At 52.1% G+C, this 20888-nt stretch overlaps 1 protein-coding gene across 1 annotated transcript in view; it reads right to left on the bottom strand.

The window, feature by feature from the left end:
* Positions 1-73: 73 nt before the first annotated feature.
* The window catches only part of LOC149431461 (dual specificity testis-specific protein kinase 2-like), a 69791-nt gene continuing 48976 nt past the window's right edge, over positions 74-20888 (bottom strand). Inside the window, exons 7-9 of the mRNA XM_089665585.1 lie at positions 20082-20168; positions 15879-16020; positions 74-13666 (exon numbers count right to left, since the gene is read on the bottom strand). Coding sequence (XP_089521711.1) covers positions 12723-13666; positions 15879-16020; positions 20082-20168 — 1173 coding nt within the window. The 3' untranslated portion in view covers positions 74-12722. The remainder of the gene's footprint in view (positions 13667-15878; positions 16021-20081; positions 20169-20888) is intronic.

The raw sequence follows: 20888 nt of genomic DNA, 5'->3' as shown, positions 1-20888 counted from the left end.
GCTGAGCACACCTTCTGCCGCCATATAAATCCTGTATAATAATAACTGACACAGAAATAACCATCAGACACCGTGAGACAAAATACTATTTATATTGGAAAGAAGAAGGATACAAGCAGCACTGCGACAGTTCCATCCGAGAGATAAATGAGACTACAAAACAATACGAAGTAAAAAGACGAATCCATTTCTTTGGTTCTTCTGAGATCAAATATACACATTGGTGGAGCAGCAGCGCCTCTCATCCATTCATAAATATACAGAGGAGATCAGAAGACGGATCCGAGCCGAGGAATCGAGTCCGCTGGCAGTGTTAGTATCCCGAAGTGATCATTACAGGAAAAAAAAAAAATCGTCCCGTATTAAGACTTTAATAAAAAGAGACCATCAATATGAAGACGCGGACCGCCCGGCCCGACCGCCGGAACACCAAAGTCTTTGCATAGAAATGTGTGGACAGCGAATAATCGGCCAGAAGTGCAAAGCGGAAACAAATTCAAGTGTCGTTATCTAGAAGATTCGAAGAGCGGTGCGGGGGATCGCTGCACGAGGGCGGAGACATCGCCGGACGAGGGCGGAGACATCGCTGCACGAGGGCGGAGACATTGCCGGATTAGGGCGGAGACATCGCCGGACGAGGGCGGAGACATCAGAATAGCTTATACGAAGAGTTCGGTAGTCGTATCATTTGTTACCGGAACCCGATTCCATACCGGACCAGAACATCGCAATGCGACTAGGTTGTTGCAGAGATTAACCCCTTAATACCGGCTGTTCACACATGAGCAGTGCGAATGCTGAGCTGGTACCGATGTGCCTACGGTCTGTGTCGGGGTTCTAGGAGCAATGGGCAGGACGGTAGGATGGGATTGTGATCACTGCGACAGCCAATCACAGACATGACATGACCAGGAAGCTAAGTTACACACTACCACTGGCTGGAGAGGGTTAAAGAAGTGTCACCGCTACCTAAAAATCTTTCTTAAGGGCCCCCCCCCCCCCCCCCGGGTATCAGTGTAGCACTTGGTCTTGTTCTGATCCATTGCATTGTGCAAAAAAAAAAAAATCACTCTGCTTTCTGGGTTTCTGCTGGCTGTCAGCTTCTCCCTAGGCTGACGCCCAATTGATGGGGATCTGCTCCCTGGGCTGACGCCCAATTGATGGGGAGCTCCTCCCTGGGCTGACGCCCAATTGATGGGGAGCTCCTCCCTGGGCTGACGCCCAATTGATGTGGATCTTCTCCCTGGGCTGAAGCCCAATTGATGGGGATCTTCTCCCTGGGCTGACGCCCAATTGATGGGGATCTTCTCCCTGGGCTGACGCCCAATTGATGGGGATCTTCTCCCTGGGCTGAAGCCCAATTGATGGTGTGCCTGCAGGGAGCTCCTCCCTGGGCTGAAGCCCAATTGATGGGGAACTCATCCCTATTTATGAGCAATGTGGTCAACTATCGGCGGCAGGACTGAGTGCGCTCTCACCTACGCAGGGATCAGAACACGACCAAGTGCACCATCATGTACCTGCCCCCCCCCCCCCGGGAGGGGGTAAATAAATCTAGCTCTGTAAGTACCTAAATGTGAACCAGTCCCAGCCTCAGTCCCTGTACAGCAGAGCTCAGACAGGGAGGAGAAGCAGCACAAGGACCTGTTGCAGTGCAAGCGGCAGGGTGATGGCAGGAAGGACAGGGAGATGCGCTTGTTAGTCACGTTCTTTTCCTTTCTCTATCCAGTCACAGGCGGGGCGGGGCGGGGCAAGCATCCAACATACAAACTTTGGACCCGACAGGCCGGGGTTCAAGTCTTCCTACCATGTAAATTAGTATCAAGGTTAGGATTTCACTGGCTGCATGCTTGTGCTAGGTCAGCAATTCTCTATGTAGTGAGGATGATCACTATAGAGTGCATCTTTATGTCAGGAGTGGCCCCGACCGGGTCCTCCTTTTAGCACTACATTGCCATAAAGATTGGAACAGAACAAACTACAGAAGTCGACATTCATTTTCCAGGAGTTTGATTACCAAAGTAGCCTAGCCAAGCAAAACTATATTTTTTTTTCCTGCTATGTTTGTCAGGGTGTCACTGGGACAGGAAATGCAGGCAATCTCACCTTGATGGGGACATGGGTGCAAAATCCTGAAAAAGGATGTAACCCCCTCCTAAAGGAGAGGTCAGGGGCCACTGCAAAAAAAACGCACAACAGCACCTAAACATCAGTTCAGCAGCCGCAGTGTACAGGAGCCCGGAACGCAGTGTACAGGAGCCCGGAACGCAGTGTACAGGAGCCCGGAACGCAGTGTACAGGAACCCAGAACGCAGTGTACAGGAGCCCGGAACGCAGGGGGCGGAACCGGAACGAGGCGGACGGCTACAACTGATTTGTTATATCCCGCGTCCTCTGCCCTGCCGGATGGCGGTTTGTATAGATGGGGCAGCTCACAGGTGGGCCGGATTCTGTGCTGCAACCTATAGGCATACCTGGTCTGTGCAGGGAGTGCGCCCCCCCCCAGGCACATTGACCACACTGTTACCAGCAGCTCCCAGCCACACGGAGGACGGGGAGGTGGCAGGACAGGCTCCCGATCGAATGAACAGCCAATCACAGCGATTCCAATCATGGGCGTCTCATTCCTGGGAGGAGGAGGGGGGGGGGTGCAAAAACTTGCAAAGCAGGAATTTGAGTTCTCCTCGTCCAATCCTGGGCAGAGCTCTGCTTCTGGGTTCAAGGGCTCCGACATTGGTGGGCACAGCTGCTTAAAGGGTACACCCCAAAGTGTGCGTGTGTGTGTGTGCGTGTATACACACATTATATATATACATACACACGCCTGCTGTTAGAAATCACAGCCCCCCCCCTCACCCCTCCAAATACGTCAAAGTATATTTTAAAAATACACTAAAATGATGATTAATGGACACAAAACACGAGAAACTTCCCGCTGAATCTGTCAGATAAAACCGTATTGCGTTAATAAAGGTGTGTGTGTGTGTGGGGGGGGGGGGGTCGAGGCATTGGGGCTCATTCACATGGGCGCTGTGGTCTGTGTGTGGGGGGGGGGTCGAGGCATTGGGGCTCATTCACATGGGCGCTGTGGTCTGTGTGGGGGGGTCGAGGCATTGGGGCTCATTCACATGGGCGCTGTGGTCTGTGTGGGGGGGTCGAGGCATTGGGGCTTTCACATGGGCGCTGTGGTGTGTGTGTGTGTGGGGGGGGGGGGGTCGAGGCATTGGGGCTCATTCACATGGGCGCTGTGGTCTGTGTGGGGGGGTCGAGGCATTGGGGCTTTCACATGGGCGCTGTGGTGTGTGTGTGTGTGTGTGTGGGGGGGGGGGGGTCGAGGCATTGGGGCTCATTCACATGGGCGCTGTGGTCTGTGTGGGGGGGGGGGAGGTCGAGGCATTGGGGCTCATTCACATGGGCGCTGTGGTGTGTGTGTGTGTGTGTGGGGGGGGGGGTCGAGGCATTGGGGCTCATTCACATGGGCGCTGTGGTCTGTGTGGGGGGGGGGTCGAGGCATTGGGGCTCATTCACATGGGCGCTGTGGTGTGTGTGTGTGTGTGTGTGGGGGGGGGGGGTCGAGGCCTTGGGCGCTGTGGTCTGTGACTCCGGGGTTTGGCTGAAGCTGTGGGGGGGGGGGGGGGTCGAGGCCTTGGGTGCTGTGGTGTGTGTGTGTGTGTGTGGGGGGGGGGGGTCGAGGCATTGGGGCTCATTCACATAGGCGCTGTGGTGTGTGTGTGTGTGGGGGGGGTCGAGGCCTTGGGCGCTGTGGTCTGTGACTCCGGGGTTTGGCTGAAGCTGTGTGCAGGCAGCCTGCGTTCCACTTTGGGGCTGCATCAGCTGTATGAAGACAGCCACAGGCTCCTGTCTGACAGGTGTAGGGCCCCTGAATACTGACAAAATACATTTGGGGCCACTCCCCCACACTGGGACCTGCGGCTGTGTTCATACAATCCCGGCTTCAGTCAGCTGCATGAACAATCCCCTCATCCACATGGCCGGTATCTGGGAACAGGTTGACGGGGGAGGGGGTTGAGGCTGTAAAACCCCATTGATGAGCTGCGCTTTTACTGCCCACCAACTGCTATATCCTCCCTTTAGTAACTGAGGCCGTGGCTAGGGGTGTACATGTGATGGCCGCAATGCTTCACAACCATGCCAGGTATTATACTCCACCCTTCGCCCCTGACCCATCCAAGTGAATGGTGCTGCTCAGCGAGGGCCCCGTTGCCGTTGGTTACCGCACCCTAGTCCAGGATTAAAGCAGGCTGCGAGGAGGCGATATACCTCATCAGCACCTGTCAAATGCTTTATAAAGAGCAATCCAAATACTGACCAGTTACAAGCGTGACTCCCACAGGCAGAGGCATGATGGGACTTGTAGTTTCACAACAGCTGGAGGGCCACCACTTTGACACCCGTGGTAGAGACCTATTAAATGCTAGGCCAGGGGTGTCAAACTGGGGGCCCTCCAGCTGTTGTGAAACTACAAGTCCCATCATTCCCGCCTTTGGGAGTCACGCTTGTAACGGTGAATCTTGCAATGCCTCATGGGACTTGTAGTTCAGCAACAGCTGGAGGGCCGCCAGTTTGACACCCGTGGTCTATAGTGGATGGATGGATGGACGGCTGCAGGCTCTACTACCTTCCTACATGACCCCTCCCTGTATCTTCTGTGTGAATGATATCAAAACAGGAACCAGATTACAGCACCAATGAGCGTTAAACCACAAACTTCCACCAAAGACCAACGGCGCCAACAGAGCCGCCATTTTGACTGCACTGGGTGAATGATTCTCCAGGTCAAAGTTGTGAACACAAGGGAAGAGTGTGGGGGTGGGGGAATAAAGGAGTGCGGACAATTCCTCATGGTGTCGATAGGTGGCGCTCTAACACAACTGTATGGCTACAGCTTGAAGATGGCAGCAGAAAATGCAGCAAAAACCGCCTGTAAATGCGATATTGTGCTTAGCAGTTGGACGTTCATTCATTTCATTGGTCAGAGTTTTGCCACTGAAATGAATACACGCCCACATGGCTAGCGCTTAGGCGCACTTACACACCTGTTTGCCGATTTTGGGCCAAAATGTTCCTCTCTTGAATGCCAGGCTTCTGCACTTAGGAGAGAGACGTTTAACCGCCCTTAATTCTGCTGCCGCTAAACTCAGCAAAAGCCCATGTCTCCCTCCGTACGTAGGCTTTTACTGAGCCCACGTCTCCCTCCGTACGTAGGCTTTTACTGAGCCCACGTCTCCCTCCGTACGTAGGCTTTTACTGAGCCCACGTCTCCCTCCATACGTAGGCTTTTACTGAGCCCACGTCTCCCTCCATACGTAGGCTTTTACTGAGCCCACGTCTCCCTCCAGACGTAGGCTTTTACTGAGCCCACGTCTCCCTCCAGACGTAGGCTTTTACTGAGCCCACGTCTCCCTCCAGACGTAGGCTTTTACTGAGCCCACGTCTCCCTCCAGACGTAGGCTTTTACTGAGCCCACGTCTCCCTCCAGACGTAGGCTTTTACTGAGTTGGGTTCAGGGGTTTTGGCAAAAAAAAAAAACACCAAAAGCTCATAAACACATTTAACAGCAGCAGTGTGCATGAGGTCTAATACCTCATTGTGTCTATAGGTGGAGCTCTAACAACTGCAATACCTCATTGTGTCTATAGGTGGAGCTCTAACACAACTAATACCTCATTGTGTCTATAGGTGGAGCTCTAACAACTGTAATACCTCATTGTGTCTATAGGTGGAGCTCTAACAACTGCAATACCTCATTGTGTCTATAGGTGGAGCTCTAGCACAACTGTAATACCTCATTGTGTCTATAGGTGGAGCTCTAGCAACTGCAATACCTCATTGTGACTATAGGTGGAGCTCTAGCACAACTGTAATACCTCATTGTGTCTATAGGTGGAGCTCTAACACAACTGTAATACCTCATTGTGTCTATAGGTGGAGCTCTAACACAACTGTAATACCTCATTGTGTCTATAGGTGGAGCTCTAACAACTGTAATACCTCATTGTGTCTATAGGTGGAGCTCTAACACAACTGTAATACCTCATTGTGTCTATAGGTGGAGCTCTAACAACTGTAATACCTCATTGTGTCTATAGGTGGAGCTCTAACACAACTGTAATACCTCATTGTGTCTATAGGTGGAGCTCTAACACAACTGTAATACCTCATTGTGTCTATAGGTGGAGTTCTAACAACTGTAATACCTCATTGTGTCTATAGGTGGAGCTCTAACAACTGCAATACCTCATTGTGTCTATAGGTGGAGCTCTAACAACTGCAATACCTCATTGTGTCTATAGGTGGAGCTCTAACAACTGTAATACCTCATTGTGTCTATAGGTGGAGCTCTAACACTTTCTTCAAACTCTAGGGGGGGGGCGGACTGTGGCCAGTGGGAGTAGAAAATGGCCCGGCCTCAGTGGGAGTGAACAATGCTATAGGCTGGGTGGTCAGTGGGAGGGGGAAAAAAAACCCAAAAACCATTATATCATTGGTGTCATTGGAAGAATTAAATTCCCCATCTCTGGTGTTAATTGGAGGAATAGCACCCCATCGTTGGTGTCGGTGGGAGGAATAGCACCCCGTGGTTGGTGTCGGTGGGAGGAATAGCGCCCCGTGGTTGGTTTCGGGGGGAGGAATAGCGCCCCATCGTTGGTGTCAGTGGAATAGCGCCCCATCGTTGGTGTCAGTGGGAGAAATAGCGCCCCATCGTTGGTGTCAGTGGGAGAAATAGCGCCCCATCGTTGGTGTCAGTGGAATAGCGCCCCATCGTTGGTGTCAGTGGGAGGAATAGCGCCCCATCGTTGGTGTCAGTGGGAGGAATAGCGCCCCATTGTTGGTTTCGGGGGGTGGAATAGCGCCCCATCGTTGGTTTCGGGGGGTGGAATAGCGCCCCATCGTTGGTGTCAGTGGGGGGAATAGCGCCCAATCATTGGTGTCAGAGGAGGAATAGTGCCCCATCATTGGTGTCAGTGGGAGGAATAGTGCCCCATCATTGGTGTCAGTGGGAGGAACAGCGCCCCATCATTGGTGTCAGTGGGAGGAACAGCGCCCCATCATTGGTGTCAGTGGAAGGAATAGCGCCCCATCATTGGTGTCAGTGGGAGGAATAGCGCCCCATCATTGGTGTCAGTGGAGGAATAGTGCCCCATCACTGGTGTCAGTGGGAGGAACAGCGCCCCATCATTGGTGTCAGTGGGAGGAATAGTGCCCCATCATTGGTGTCAGTGGAGGAATAGTGCCCCATCATTGGTGTCAGTGGCAGGAATAGTGCCCCATCATTGGTGTCAGTGGGAGGAACAGCGCCCCATCATTGGTGTCAGTGGGAGGAACAGCGCCCCATCATTGGTGTCAGTGGGAGGAACAGCGCCCCATCATTGGTGTCAGTGGGAGGAACAGTGCCCCATCATTGGTGTCAGTGGGAGGAACAGTGCCCCATCATTGGTGTCAGTGGGAGGAACAGCGCCCCATCATTGGTGTCAGTGGGAGGAACAGCGCCCCATCATTGGTGTCAGTGGGAGGAACAGCGCCCCATCATTGGTGTCAGTGGGAGGAACAGTGCCCCAAGGGCCGGCTAAAGGCAAGCATGGGGTAACATCCGGAATATTTATACCTCTTCTGATCTACAAAACTTTTGCTGTATTTTTTTTGGTAAAAACTACAATAAAGTTATCAATGACTTTTATAAATTAAAATCACATTTAATCAAAATTTCTCTCTCAGTGGCTCAGTATCTGACATGCGATTGGACAGTTTCAAATCACATGACAAGCTGCTCCCTATAGTCTGTAAATGGTGGTTTCTTCACGACTTTGTGATCTGCGGTCCTGAAGTCACAGAGTCCTACAAGTCGCACTGACATGACTATCAAATGAAGTCGATTGATGTCAAAGTCAGACCCGGAGTGAAGGAACACAGTGTGGAGCGAATGACCTGCAGAGCGATGCCAAGCCAACGCCCAGCAGGTGAACGTGGTGACGTCTCCTCTCACTGGTGCGCTGCGCCGGGGTTGGACAGGACAGATATCATCTCCTGACCACAATGTGATATTTCAGCACCCCAAACTATGACGTCTGTTGGGCGACTTCTAGCAGAACGACTTGGAATGTAAACACTCTGAAACTGCAGGCGATAGCAGATCTCTGGTGAGAACGTAAAATCCGATCATCTCCACATTGTATCCAAAGATTCCCCGCCTCCTCCAATCACTCCGGACCAATCCTGAAGGTCGACACAAATTTGTGAAGATCCCACATATTTCCTTCCTGGAATTCGGATACACATGTGAGTAACGTGTCACAGAATTCACAGAGCCCACCCTCTGAGGGGTGGAGCTACAGGAGGTGGAGTCAGTACAGGAATCAGCAAGAGACCATGGGAGATGTAGTCCTTAGAAATGGAGAAGCTGCAGAGCATGCTGGGAATCCAGGAAGTTGTGAAAAGAGACATCCGGCCCTCACAAGCAGAAAGGATATTGGGTTGTCGGGATATTGGGTTGTCGGGAAGAATGGTGGTTTGTATTTTATGCAATAAAAGCGTATTCTGCGATCAGAGATCCCCTGCAGCCCATTGGCAGAACTTTGGGTCATGTGACTTTCTCAGTAAGTTTCCCCAGAGGGCAATACAAAGAATGCCGGCACATGGCAGAGGGGTCCTTCCGCATAGTTATCCACCAATGACACGATATACAAACCCCGTGCCGTGTGCCGGTGCTCCTCGTACGGTCCGGCGCTCTGCAGGCAGGTGCTTTGGCCACACCCGGGAGCACTGAAGCACCCCGAGCTTTACGTCGCAGAGCGCCTGGATTTTCTCGGCTTCACACGGCACAGACTTTCCAAAACGCCCTGCTTGGCCATTGACCCAACAATAAGGGAGGATATTTTTCTTCCATTTTGGAGGAAGGAAGGGTTAGAACCCATCAGATTTATTTTTTTTGCCATCATTGGCTGTGAGACAGGAAGTGAAGGGAAATCTCCCCAAACAGGAAGTGAGAAAATCACCCATTAAGGGAATTCGTTGGGACCCCCTCAGTCACCAGAACTAGTGTCCCCAATGGAAGATTTCATGTTCTGGGGACAACCCAAAATTTGGGATTTTCTTTTGCTTTCAATGATAGCGGTCACCAGGACCAATAGAGAAAGGGAGGGGGGTGTCTCCCTAACAGGGACATAGACAGCAATAAAAACCTGGCAGGGGGTCTAATCCCTCCCCCTCCATCCAACACTAAGGAGATAAAAAAGTTATACTTTAAAGGGGTGGAGCACGTAGAACGATGTGGCTCCTCCCACGCCTGCTCTAAAAAAAATTGTTCTTACAGAGAACTTCCTCTGACGGAATGATGACATCACTTCCCTCAGATGGCGACACCATCTTCATCACCTCCAATGAGGATGAAGGGGAGGAGCAAAGGGGAGGAATAAAGGAGAGGAACTAAGGGGAGGAATGAAAGGGGGGGGGGGGGGACGAAAGGAGGGGAACAAAGTAACCGTATAAAATATGGAGGGAACAGATTTGGGGGGGGGGGTCCATAACGGCGCTATTTTTCCGCGCAATTTCAAAGTGAATGTAAAATAAAGATGCGTCGGTCAGTTTAAAAGATTATCTAATTTAAAGAAAAACTAAACTCAGCAATTTAATGGTTTAAAAACATTTTTAAAAAAATGGATCCATTCCCGACAAGCCAGGAATGCTAACTGCCACAGTTGCTCGTGCTCTGAACCAAACTGTCAAACCATAAAATGGTCGGCCTCACGACTGGTCACACGTACAGCACTCAGGGCTGTGGATGCGGGGATACCACCAATCCTCCTGTACAGGGTCCAGGCAACTGGGTGAATCAGATGGAGGTAGGGAGGGTGAACAGCATGTGGGGGGGGGGCAATTACTGGAACTGATCCCCTGTACGACCCCCTCTGCAGCAGCTGTAAGCCGGCTTTTTCTCCTCTTCCTCCCACTGGCTTTCAGCTGCTGCAGAGGAAGCCGTACAGGGGGATCGGTTCCAGAAATTGTCCCCCCGCTGCACCCATCACGCTCCCTGTCCATATGTTACCCCCTACTGTTCAGGCTGTGTGCCCCCACCCATACAATGCTGACGGCATACCCCCCATTCTTTCCTCGGCAGCTGCCAACCCAATAGGATCCTTTAGGATGGAGAGTGGGGAGGGACCCGGGTAAAGAAGTCATATTTAATCAGCCCCTCCCATTCCCGAATGAACACATGGGCGATTGGTACTGATCATTCCCTGTGTTCATTCAAATCTGAAGCATAGTAAACTAGTAGTACTTTTTTTTTTTTTTGAGGACCTGTCACGTTGGCTTTATGGGACCTTGTGGGTTTCTAACAGCAGCCCTGACCGCACCATGACAACTGCAGATCAAGATGGCAGCTTCCTTGGCTGCGAAGGACAGGAGGGTTTAGTTCCATTTTAAAAGGTACCCCCGCAGGTTCCGTCCCCCCGACCCATTCACATCAATAAATCTGCAAATCCTGACCTGTATTCTTACCAGGTCACTTCCTAAGCCAATGAGCATCGTGCATTTAGTACTTTTTTTGCACAGAATCCTGCAGATCATTGCACCTTGCGATCGGTGCGTCACGGGGGCGATGCGCAGATGTAAGAACCTTGTTACGGGGATGGGGGGAGTACAGCTGGAGTGCAGCTTTCTGTGACATCACCGCGCTGCTGGGCATGGGGGCGGAGCCCAGACCCGGATGAAGCAGCTGTACAGGCAGAGCCATGCGCAACTGCTCCGAATTTCTACAGGAAGGCGAGCCCCCCCGCTATCCGGGTAAGGAGGGCGGGGTTTCGGGAGGTGGTATGCCCACATGCGTCACGTCACCCTCTATGGGGCGAAAAGGTGGATTTGACCTTTAAGTAGGACACAAATCTGCCCCCCGGCTTTCTGCATTCCCAGGCCCTGGTGTCAGGGGAGAGTCATGCTCAGTCCTCCACACGGACAGGTGTCATGCAGGCCCCGGCGTGCCATAGAACTCTGCTGGAAGGGCATGCTGGGATCTGCAGTTCCACACGGCCGGGATCAGGCTCCACACTGACATTCTGCATTCCAGGACACGGAGCATCAAAACCACAATCAGCGATCACCCTTTACTGCTACGGCTGCTGTAAACCGACAGCTACAAATCTGCTCCGGGTCACGGCCGGATCCGAATAGGACAGACACTCCATAAACGGGTCAGCACCGAATACAACGGACAGCTTGACCTGCACCATGCGAATGACCAGCCTCCGAATCCGGACACCCAAAAGCTGATTGGAAGGCATGCCGTCTGTGCCCCGCCCCTACAACCGACGGCAAAGAGGAGGCGTGGCTTATTTTCTAATTCTTCTACATTTGTATGAACAGTAATTTCCCCTTGGGGGTGTGGGGGGCTGTGTGTATGGGGGGGGGGGGCGCTATGTATATTGGGGGGGGGTTTGCCCCCGCAGGTCACAATATGGAGTGCAAAATGACCAGCCTCTGAATCCTGACACCCAATAGCTGATTGGAAGGCGTGCTCTCTGTGCCCCACCCGTAAAACTGACGGCAAAGAGGAGGCGTGGCTTATTTTCTAATTCTACATTTGTATGAACAGTAATTTCCCCTTGGGGGTGTGGGGGGCTGTGTGTATGGGGGGGGAGGGGCTATGTGTATGGGTGGGGGCTATGTATATTGGGGGGGGGTTTGCCCCCGCAGGTCACAATATGGAGTGCAAAATGACCAGCCTCTGAATCCTGACACCCAATAGCTGATTGGAAGGCGTGCTCTCTGTGCCCCACCCGTACAACTGACGGCAAAGAGGAGGCGCAGCTTATTTTTCAAATTCTTCCGTGTGTATGTGAACAGTAATTTCCCATTTGGGGTGTGGGGGGCTGTGTGTATGGGGGGGGGGAGGGGCTGTGTGTATGGGGGGGTGTTTTGCCCCCACAGGTCACGATATGGAGTGCAAAATGACCAGCCTCCAAATCCGGATACCAAAAGCTGATTGGAAGGCGTGCGCTCTGTGCCCCGCCCCTACAACCGACGGCAGAGGAGGCGCGGCTTATTTTTCAAATTCTACCACATGTATGAACAGTAATTTCCCCTTGGGGGTGTAGGGGGCTGTGTGTATAGGGGGAGGGGGGCCATGTGTATAGGGGGAGGAGGGGCCCACAGGTCACGATATGGAGTCACTTTAGACGCATATAGTGCTTAGCGTTGTTCTTTCATTTATTGTTCTCATTTGCAGCGGGTGCGGGGGATGGGCTGGGGACATCGGCGGGGGATGGGCTGGGGACATCGGCGGGGGATGGGGACAGCGGCAGGATTATCAAGTGCAGAAACCTACCCGAGAACCGGAGACTGTGCTCACATGACTAAAAGCTGGAAGCTGAGTGGCTGCGATGGGTGGCCTGGGGGCGTGCGGTGTCACAGGAGCTCTGTCCAAGGTCAGCCTTTAGTGGACACGCCCTCCCTCATGTCAACCAATCACCATGGAGGCTGGATGCAGGATGGGAGCTTTGCAGCAAAATGGCTGAATGTTTGCATAACCCAACGATAAAGTGCAAACCCTGGTAAGTGGCCCAAATTCTGCCATGACTGGACTTCCCCAGAAGGCAGAACGGGGGAGGGGAGAGGTTCCCATGCTGAAGTATCCTTTTCTATGTTACTGTCGAATGAAGCGATTCAAGAACCTGCAGGAGGCAGTAGAGTTCCCCCCCCCCACATGGTCACATTTTTACCACCCCCTGCATGATGCGACAGCTGGACACGGAGTCACACAGGGGGTCTCTGCCGTCTGCATCCTCTACCGGCAACAGCGAGAGACCCCCAAACCTGGCCGGGGGGCTGAGCGAAGACTCGGACACATTCTCGTTTACTGCGTCCTCTATTTCCATGGCCTCGCTGTTGGGGACCCCCCCCTGCAAGGTGCCGTCTTCAGGGAGGCGGTACGGGGGATTCTGGGTGGGGGTTCCGTTGCTGACCAGCAGCTGGTTGCAGTTGTCCTCTCCGTCCGTTTTGGTGGAAGAACATCGGTTGTCGTCTAAGGCGCCCGAGCCGTCTGTGCAGTCCATGTCTTCCACGTTTGTTTGGACGCGGTCCGGGGCCGGACATCGGGGTCTGTAAGGGGGGATTTCCGATACACCATATTTGGCATTACAGAGTCTGACCCTCACCTCCCCGCTGACCTGCGCGGGGTCACATTTCCCCACGGTGGGGGAGAGGGACGCAGATGGGGGATAGCCTCTTCTTATGAGATCAGGGGATACCGGAAGCGATCTGCAGCGTCTCCTGGGGACATACGAGCAATCCACAGTGTCCTGGCTGAAGAGCTGCCGCACCGCTCCGGTCCCCGCTTCACCGTCCATCTTGGGCGAGTACAAGTCGAACACATGAGAGATGACCGACTTGCTGGGCATATCGAAGAATTTGATCTTCCCGCCTTTCAAGTCCTCCCTGGCATTAAAGGGGTTAACCTTGCGCATGGCACCCTTCCGGGGGGTGTAGAAGGGGTCCTGGACGTTGATCTTCCGCTTAGGTTTCTGGGCGAAGACGTCGGATTGGCTCCGGCACAGAGTGATGCTCCTGCGGGGTCGTGGAGACTTTTGGGGGATCTTGTCATCTGGTGACAACGCAATCAGACGCTTCACCCCCAGACTCTTATCAGAGGGACCTGAAAAAGGAACAAAGTGAGTCAGAAGGGAAGGAAAGGTCCTGAAATATCTAACACTTTAGCCTCCCTAAGGGGATTTCCTGTGTTCCCCACTACATGCCACGCCTTCTTCCTCCAAGAGCAGAGATGTCATTCACAAAAACACAAGCTGACAACACAGCAGCAGCTACTACATTCCCCTGAGAGAGACTAGGGTAGTAGTTGCTGGAGGGTGCGGCTGTTGGTTTGTGTTTTTGTGAAGGATGGTGCTGTAGGAGGTTGGGGGCTCAGAAACAGAGCGGAGGAGGCACTGACTGCACAGCAAGGAGGGCTGTAAATGTTCTCTCTGCAGCATTTAGAGGAGGCAGGGACTGTGTGGGCTCTGTGAGGTCTGAGTCACAAGTCTGTCTCCTTGGTCCAGCATTGTAGGAGAGGAGCGGACATTGGGTGGGGCTAGCTATCCAACAATGCTGCTTAGGGACCACACGTGTCTCCTTTGTCCAGTCTTGTCAGATAGTGGTGGACAGTGGGAGGGGCTATCCAACAACGCTGCTTTGGGACCACATGTCTGTCTTTGTCCAGTCTTGTCAAATAGCAGTGGACATTGGGAGGAACTAGCTTTTTGAGAATGCTGCTTAGAAACCACATGCCTGTCTCCTTTGTCCAGTCTTATCGAATAGCATTGGACATTGGGTGGAGCTAGCTATCCACTAACGCTGCTTAGGAACCACAAGCCTGTTTCCTTTGTCCAGTGTTGTCAGATAGTGGTGGACAGTGCAAGGAGCTAGCTATCCAACAAAGCTGCATAGAAACCACATGCCTGTCTCCTTTGTCCAGTCTTGTTGGATACCAGTGGGAGGAGCTATCTGACAACGCTGCATAGAAACCACATGCCTGTCTCCTTTGTCCAGTCTTGTTGAATACCAGTGGGAGGAGCTGACAATGCTGCATAGAAACCACATGCCTGTCTCCTTTGTCCAGTCTTCTTGGATACCAGTGGGAGGAGCTATCTGACAATGCTGAATAGAAACCACATGTCTGTCTCCTTTGTCCAGTGTTGTTAGATAGTGGTAGACATTATGAGGGGCTAGCTATCCAACAACACTGCTTAGGAAGCGCACGCCTGTTTCCTTTGTCCAGTCTTGTCAGATAGCAATGGACAGTGGGAGGAGCTAGCTATTCGACAATGCTGCTTAGAAAGCACATGCCTGTCTTCTTTCTCCAGTGTTGTTGGATAGCATTGCACAGTGGGAGGAGCTAGCTGACAACACTGCATAGAAACCATATGCCTGCCATCTTTGTCCAGTGTTCTAAGATAGCAGTGGACAGTGGGAGGGGCTAGCTATTCATCAACGCTTAGAAAAAACACACCTGTCTCCTTTGTTCAGTCTTGTGAGATAGCAGTGGACATTGGGAGGAGATAGCTGACAACGCTGCATAGAAACCACATGCCTGTCTCCTTTGTCCAGTCTTCTCAAATAGCATTGCGGTTACCTATCCAACAATGCTGCTTAGAAACCAGGTGTCCGTTTCCTTTGTCCAGTGTTGTCGGATAGCAGTGGACAGTGGGAGGAGCCAGCTATTTGACAACACTGCATAGAAACCACATGTCTGTTTCCTTTGTCCAGTGTTGTCAGATAGTGGTGGACATTGAGTGGGGCTAGCTATTTGACAATGCTGCTTAGAAATCACATGCCTGTCTCCTTTGTCCAGTGTTGTCAGACAGCAGTGGACAGTAGGTGGGGCTAAACGAGAATGCTGCTTAGAAACCATAGCACCAATTTTCACAGGAACAAGTGCAAAAAGTGGAAGTCTGGGATAAAACAAAGCTTAAAACAACCCCTTTCTAACACCTATACTAACTACCCTGTAGAAGGAAGATGCTTGTACTTACCTATTCTCCGGGTGCTCGGGTCTGGTCATGTGATTGGCTCCCAGAGGCCGGCTTCAGGGGAGAGCTGACAACGGATGCTCTATAGTAAGTCTATGGGTGGCATCACCACCTAGGAATTCCAGCCGTTGTCAACGTTCTCTCCTCTCTCCACAAGCCTGCCATGGAGTTAGAGCACCTGTTCAAAGTGAAAGAAATCCTGAAAACATGACCTGTTGAGGGGAGCTGAGTTTGGAAACCCCCGTTTTACAGGCTCGATAATAGGTGTTAGAAGAGGGGTGGGATCTGTGTTAGGTATAGTTACTTCTTTACCTCTAGATGTCTGCAGAAGAATAAACCCACCTTTGGGAAGAGGTTTTGTTTCGGTGATTTCCGGGTTGTTCGCTCTTCGCTCATTTTCGGCCTCTTCACTTTTCAGACGACTCAAGATCTCCTCCAGCTGCTTCACGATGTCCACAAAGGAAGGCCGGAGCTTCGGATCCATCTGAGGAGGAGACACAAAGTACTGTATGATCTCTTCCCAGCATTTTCCCCGCTGATAGTCTGACAGTCATGACACCCCAATCACTGGCAGGACAACGCCGGGACAGACCAGGTCTCCCATGATATGCCATCTCCTTGCTGTGTCGCCACCCCGCCCACAACCTGCTGATTGGACAATGATGGAGAAAAGAAAATACAACTGTCCTCCCTCCTCCTGTAAGCATATGTGCACGTGGTGGAGTGGGATTGGCTCCCAGCGTTCCCTGCCCTCTCTGTGCTGCTATGCAGAGGGCCACCAAAGGCTGTGAACGCATTTAGTTGTCTATATGGCTGTAGGTATTCTTTAACCGCCTCCCACCCGCCATATAAGTAGATTCTCTCGTTCTGGGAGGATGTCATGTGACGTCCTCCCACTCTGACCGCGCATGCGTGCCCCCGGGGACGCGCAGCACTGCGATCGGTGGTGCACTGTGTGCTTGGGACACAGCGGATCGCTGATCAACAAAAAGAGCGAAAGACGTGGGCTCTGTCATGTGAACAGCTGTGTCCAATCAGGAAATGCCGGTTATCTGCATTTCTTTCCTCACGAGCTGTCACGCTGACAGAGGAGAGGAGAGCCGGTAATCGGCATTACTCAGAGGGGACTTCTACACTGATCAGGGCACTGATGATCAGTGTAGCCCCAGCAGTGCCACCTGTCAGTGTCCATCAATGCCACATCAGTGCCTACCAGTGCACATCAATGCCACATATCAGTGCCCATCTGAGCTGCCTTTCAGTGCCACCTATCAGTGCCAGTCAGTGCCATATATGAGTGCTGCCTTTCAGTGCCCATCAGTGATTCCTGTCAATGCCCATCAGTGCCTCCTCACCAGTGCCGCCTATCAGTGACCATCAGTGCATCCTCATTAGTGAACATCAGTGGAGAAAAATCTCTTATTTACAAAATTTTATAACAGAAACTAAGAAAAAACTTTTTTTTTCTAAAAATTTTCAGTTGTTTTTGGTTTGCTTAGCAAAAAATAAAAAACCCCGAGGTGATTAAATACCACCAAAAGAAAGCTCTATCGGTCTCAAAAAAAATTATCAAAATTTCATATGGGAACAGTGTTGAATTGTCATTCAAAGTGCGACAGCGTTGAAAGCTGAACATTGGCCTGGGCAGGAAGGGGGTGACAGGGCCCGGTAGGCAGGAAGGGGGTGACAGGGCCCGGTAGGCAGGAAGGGGGTGACAGGGCCCGGTAGGCAGGAAGGGGGTGACAGGGCCCGGTAGGCGAGGGGTTAAAAACAAACAGCCCCGGTCAGTTGTGGATGGAGTACATCTGCCACATAGAATTTTGAGGTTCATAAGGTAAATGGGTGGCAGTGGGAGGTCTGTAGCAGGAGGAGGGGGTCAGGCCACACCTTGCTTCCCACCGGGGGTATAACTTGTCTTCTCCGGGGTAATCAGTGTTGGTGCAGAGAAAGGAGACAAGCAGGCTGTGAGGTAACACGGGACCCCTGCGGTGTATTTACAGGCCAGGAGGACTGTGATCTTCTCCCCTGTGGGGGCAATCTGTCCTACACTGGATGTTTGCTTTATTTTTGCCTTTTGTGGGCTGGAAGCCCTTAACCCTACATGTGTCCTGGTTGGCCTCTCTGTGAGCTCCACAGCTGAAGCCCACAGTGTATATAAAGCCTATGCTTTAACCCCTCGCCCACCGGGCACTGTCACCCCCTTCCTGCCTACCGGGCACTTCTACCCCCTTCCTGCCCACCGGGCACCGTCACCCCCTTCCTGCCCACCGGGCACCGTCACCCCCTTCCTGCCCACCGGGCACTTCTACCCCCTTCCTGCCCACCGGGCACCGTCACCCCCTTCCTGCCCACCGGGCACTTCTACCCCCTTCCTGCCCACCGGGCACCGTCACCCCCTTCCTGCCCACCGGGCACCGTCACCTCCTTCCTGCCCACCGGGCACTTCTACCTCCTTCCTGCCCACCGGGCACTTCTACCCCCTTCCTGCCCACCGGGCACCGTCACCCCCTTCCTGCCCACCGGGCACCGTCACCCCCTTCCTGCCCACCGGGCACCGTCACCCCCTTCCTGCCCACCGGGCACCGTCACCTCCTTCCTGCCCACCGGGCACTTCTACCTCCTTCCTGCCCACCGGGCACTGTCACCCCCTTCCTGCCCACCGGGCACCGTCACCCCCTTCCTGCCCACCGGGCACCGTCACCCCCTTCCTGCCCAGGCCAATGTTCAGCTTTCAGTGCTATCGCACTTTGAATGACAATTGCGCGGTCATGCAACACTGTACCCGTATGACATTTTTCATCTTTTTTCACACAAATAGAGCTTTCTTTTGGTGGTATTTAATCACCGCTGGGGGTTTTGTTTTTTCGCTATAAACAAAAAAGCAAAACATTTTGGAAAAAATTTTTTTTTCTTCTTTGTTCCTATTATAAAATTTTGCAAACAGGTAATTTCTCTCCTACACTGATGTGTGTTGATGAGGCAGCACTGATAGGTGGCACTGATGATGCAGCAATGATGGGCACTGATGGGCGGCACTGATGATGCAGCAATGATGGGCACTGATGGGCGGCACTGATGATGCAGCAATGATGGGCGCTGATGGGCGGCACTGATGATGCAGCAATGATGGGCACTGATAGGCGGCACTGATGATGCAGCAATGATGGGCACTGATGGGTAGCACTGCTGGGCACAGATCATCAGGGCACCGATGATCATTGCTGATCTGTTTTCTGACAATTGCCGGTTATCGGCAGTAGTTTCCTGACACTGGCACAGCATGAAGAAAGTGCAGCCGATAACCAGCAACTGCATTTACCTGGTGATCTGCTATCATTGGACACAGCTGATCACATGGTAATTGATTGGCCTTTTATCAAATCACATGATCAGCTGTGTCCGTAGGACACACCAAATCACAGAGATCGCCAGGGGCGTGCGGGAGGGTGCATTTTTTGGAGGAAGTCATATGACGCCCTCCTAGAACTGGACAACCACGCTGTAGCTGTAATTTGACTATAACACGGTGGCCAAGTGGCTGTAAACCTCAGGCATGAAAAATGAACAAAGCATCTCCCTCTACTGGTCTATGTTCAGAGCACTAAGTGTCATTTCTGTCTGCTGCCTCCTTCCTCTGCTATCAGCATGAGTCACTTCTGCCAAGTTTTCCTGACACCAAGAGATAAATGGTGACAGGGGAGGGAGCTCCAGCACACAGCCTGTGATTGATGTGTGTGCTCTCCTCAGCGAGCTCGGCAGTGTGTAATCTCAACTCTGACTGTTCAAGCTGTATAAATCCATCACTTTGAACGGCTGTAGAGAAGAGCATGCCACAGATAAACAGGTACAACTTCTGTAGTAAGATTTGTTTCATCTCTGTATCACCTGAGGCCAGTCACTGCACTGGGGATATGGAAGGGTTTGCAACCACTTTAAGTTTTAGAGTGTGGAAGTAGCGATTCCAATGTTGGCTTTTTGCTGCGGTTTGGTGAACTTGCACTTTATTACACAATTACATCAAAGTGGATCTAAAGGCTGAAGGTTTTTTTTTTAGAATGCATGACGGTAAACAACCTTCTGTGTGCTGCTCCCCAAATCCTCACCCAAGCCAGATCTTGATCTAGCGATGTGCACGGGAGCAGCGGCTGTCTTGGGTCTCTCTCTTTCCTCATTGGCTGAGACACAGCAGCGGAAGCCACTGGCTCCCTCTGCTGTCACATACATGCATTTCTGGGTATAGGGCAGTTGTTGCAGAGTGAAGGGCAGTGTGGTGTCCCCAGAGGACCGCTGACAGGTGTACTGGTTGGGTCAGAGATGTTCTCCCTTCTACAACGCATTTCACCCCAGGAGAGGCTTAGTCATGGAAGACGAAACGCATTGCAGGAGGAGCCGCTGGTGGGCAGTGTTGTTTGTGATGCACAGATCCCTATGGAATAAAGTTTATTGAAAAAGAGGATGTGGCCAAAGTGCAGCTTGTGTTATTTTATGGAAAGGAAGAGACACTTTTGTGATAATAGCAGAAATTGGGGGGGGGGCCATACTCACATTGCAACAGTTGAAGGCGAGCTGGAGGAAGTCGGGGGGACAATCACCCACCATGTGCTGGAAACCATCATAGTCCAAACCGAAGTTCTGGAGGCAAAGGATGAAAATATGATGAGAAATATAACATAGCAGGGAATGCGATTAGAAATCCTCTGCCCCCCCCCCACCCCCACCCCCGGGTCTATTATCACACATAGCTCTCAAGTGTCCCTCATTGGCAGCCAGATCCCTCCATCCCTCATTCCTCCTCCATGTCTTCCTCCTTTCATCTAATGCAGGGTTTCTCAGCCAGGGTTCCATGGATCCCTAGGGTTCCTCCAGAGGTTGCTGGGGGTTTCTTGAACAATGAGCAACTTCTGCCTCTCGGATCAGTTCCCACTGACACCACTGATCTTTTTTGCTATCTGTAAGGGGGGAATTCTTCCCGACCACCAATGTAAGGGACATTCTTCCCACTGACCCCCAATGTAAGGGACATTCTTCCCACCGATCACCAATGTAAGGGACATTCTTCCCACTGACCCCCAATGTAAGGGACATTCTTCCCACTGATCCCCAATGTAAGGGACATTCTTCCCACCGACCCCCAACGTAAGGGACATTCTTCCCACCGACCCTCAATGTAAGGGACACTCTTCCCACCGACCACCAATGTAAGGGACATTCTTCCCACCGATCACCAATGTAAGGGACATTCTTCCCACCGACCCCCAACGTAAGGGACATTCTTCCCACTGATCACCAACGTAAGGGACATTCTTCCCACTGACCCCCAATGTAAGGGACATTCTTCCCACTGATCACCAA

Source organism: Staurois parvus, unplaced genomic scaffold (assembly GCF_062004578.1).
Source record: "Staurois parvus isolate SC_StPar_1 unplaced genomic scaffold, SC_StPar_1.0 ptg002249l, whole genome shotgun sequence".
Taxonomy (NCBI): Eukaryota; Metazoa; Chordata; class Amphibia; order Anura; family Ranidae; genus Staurois; species Staurois parvus.
Note: the sequence above shows the minus strand (reverse complement) of the source record. Positions and strands in the feature narration are given on the sequence as shown.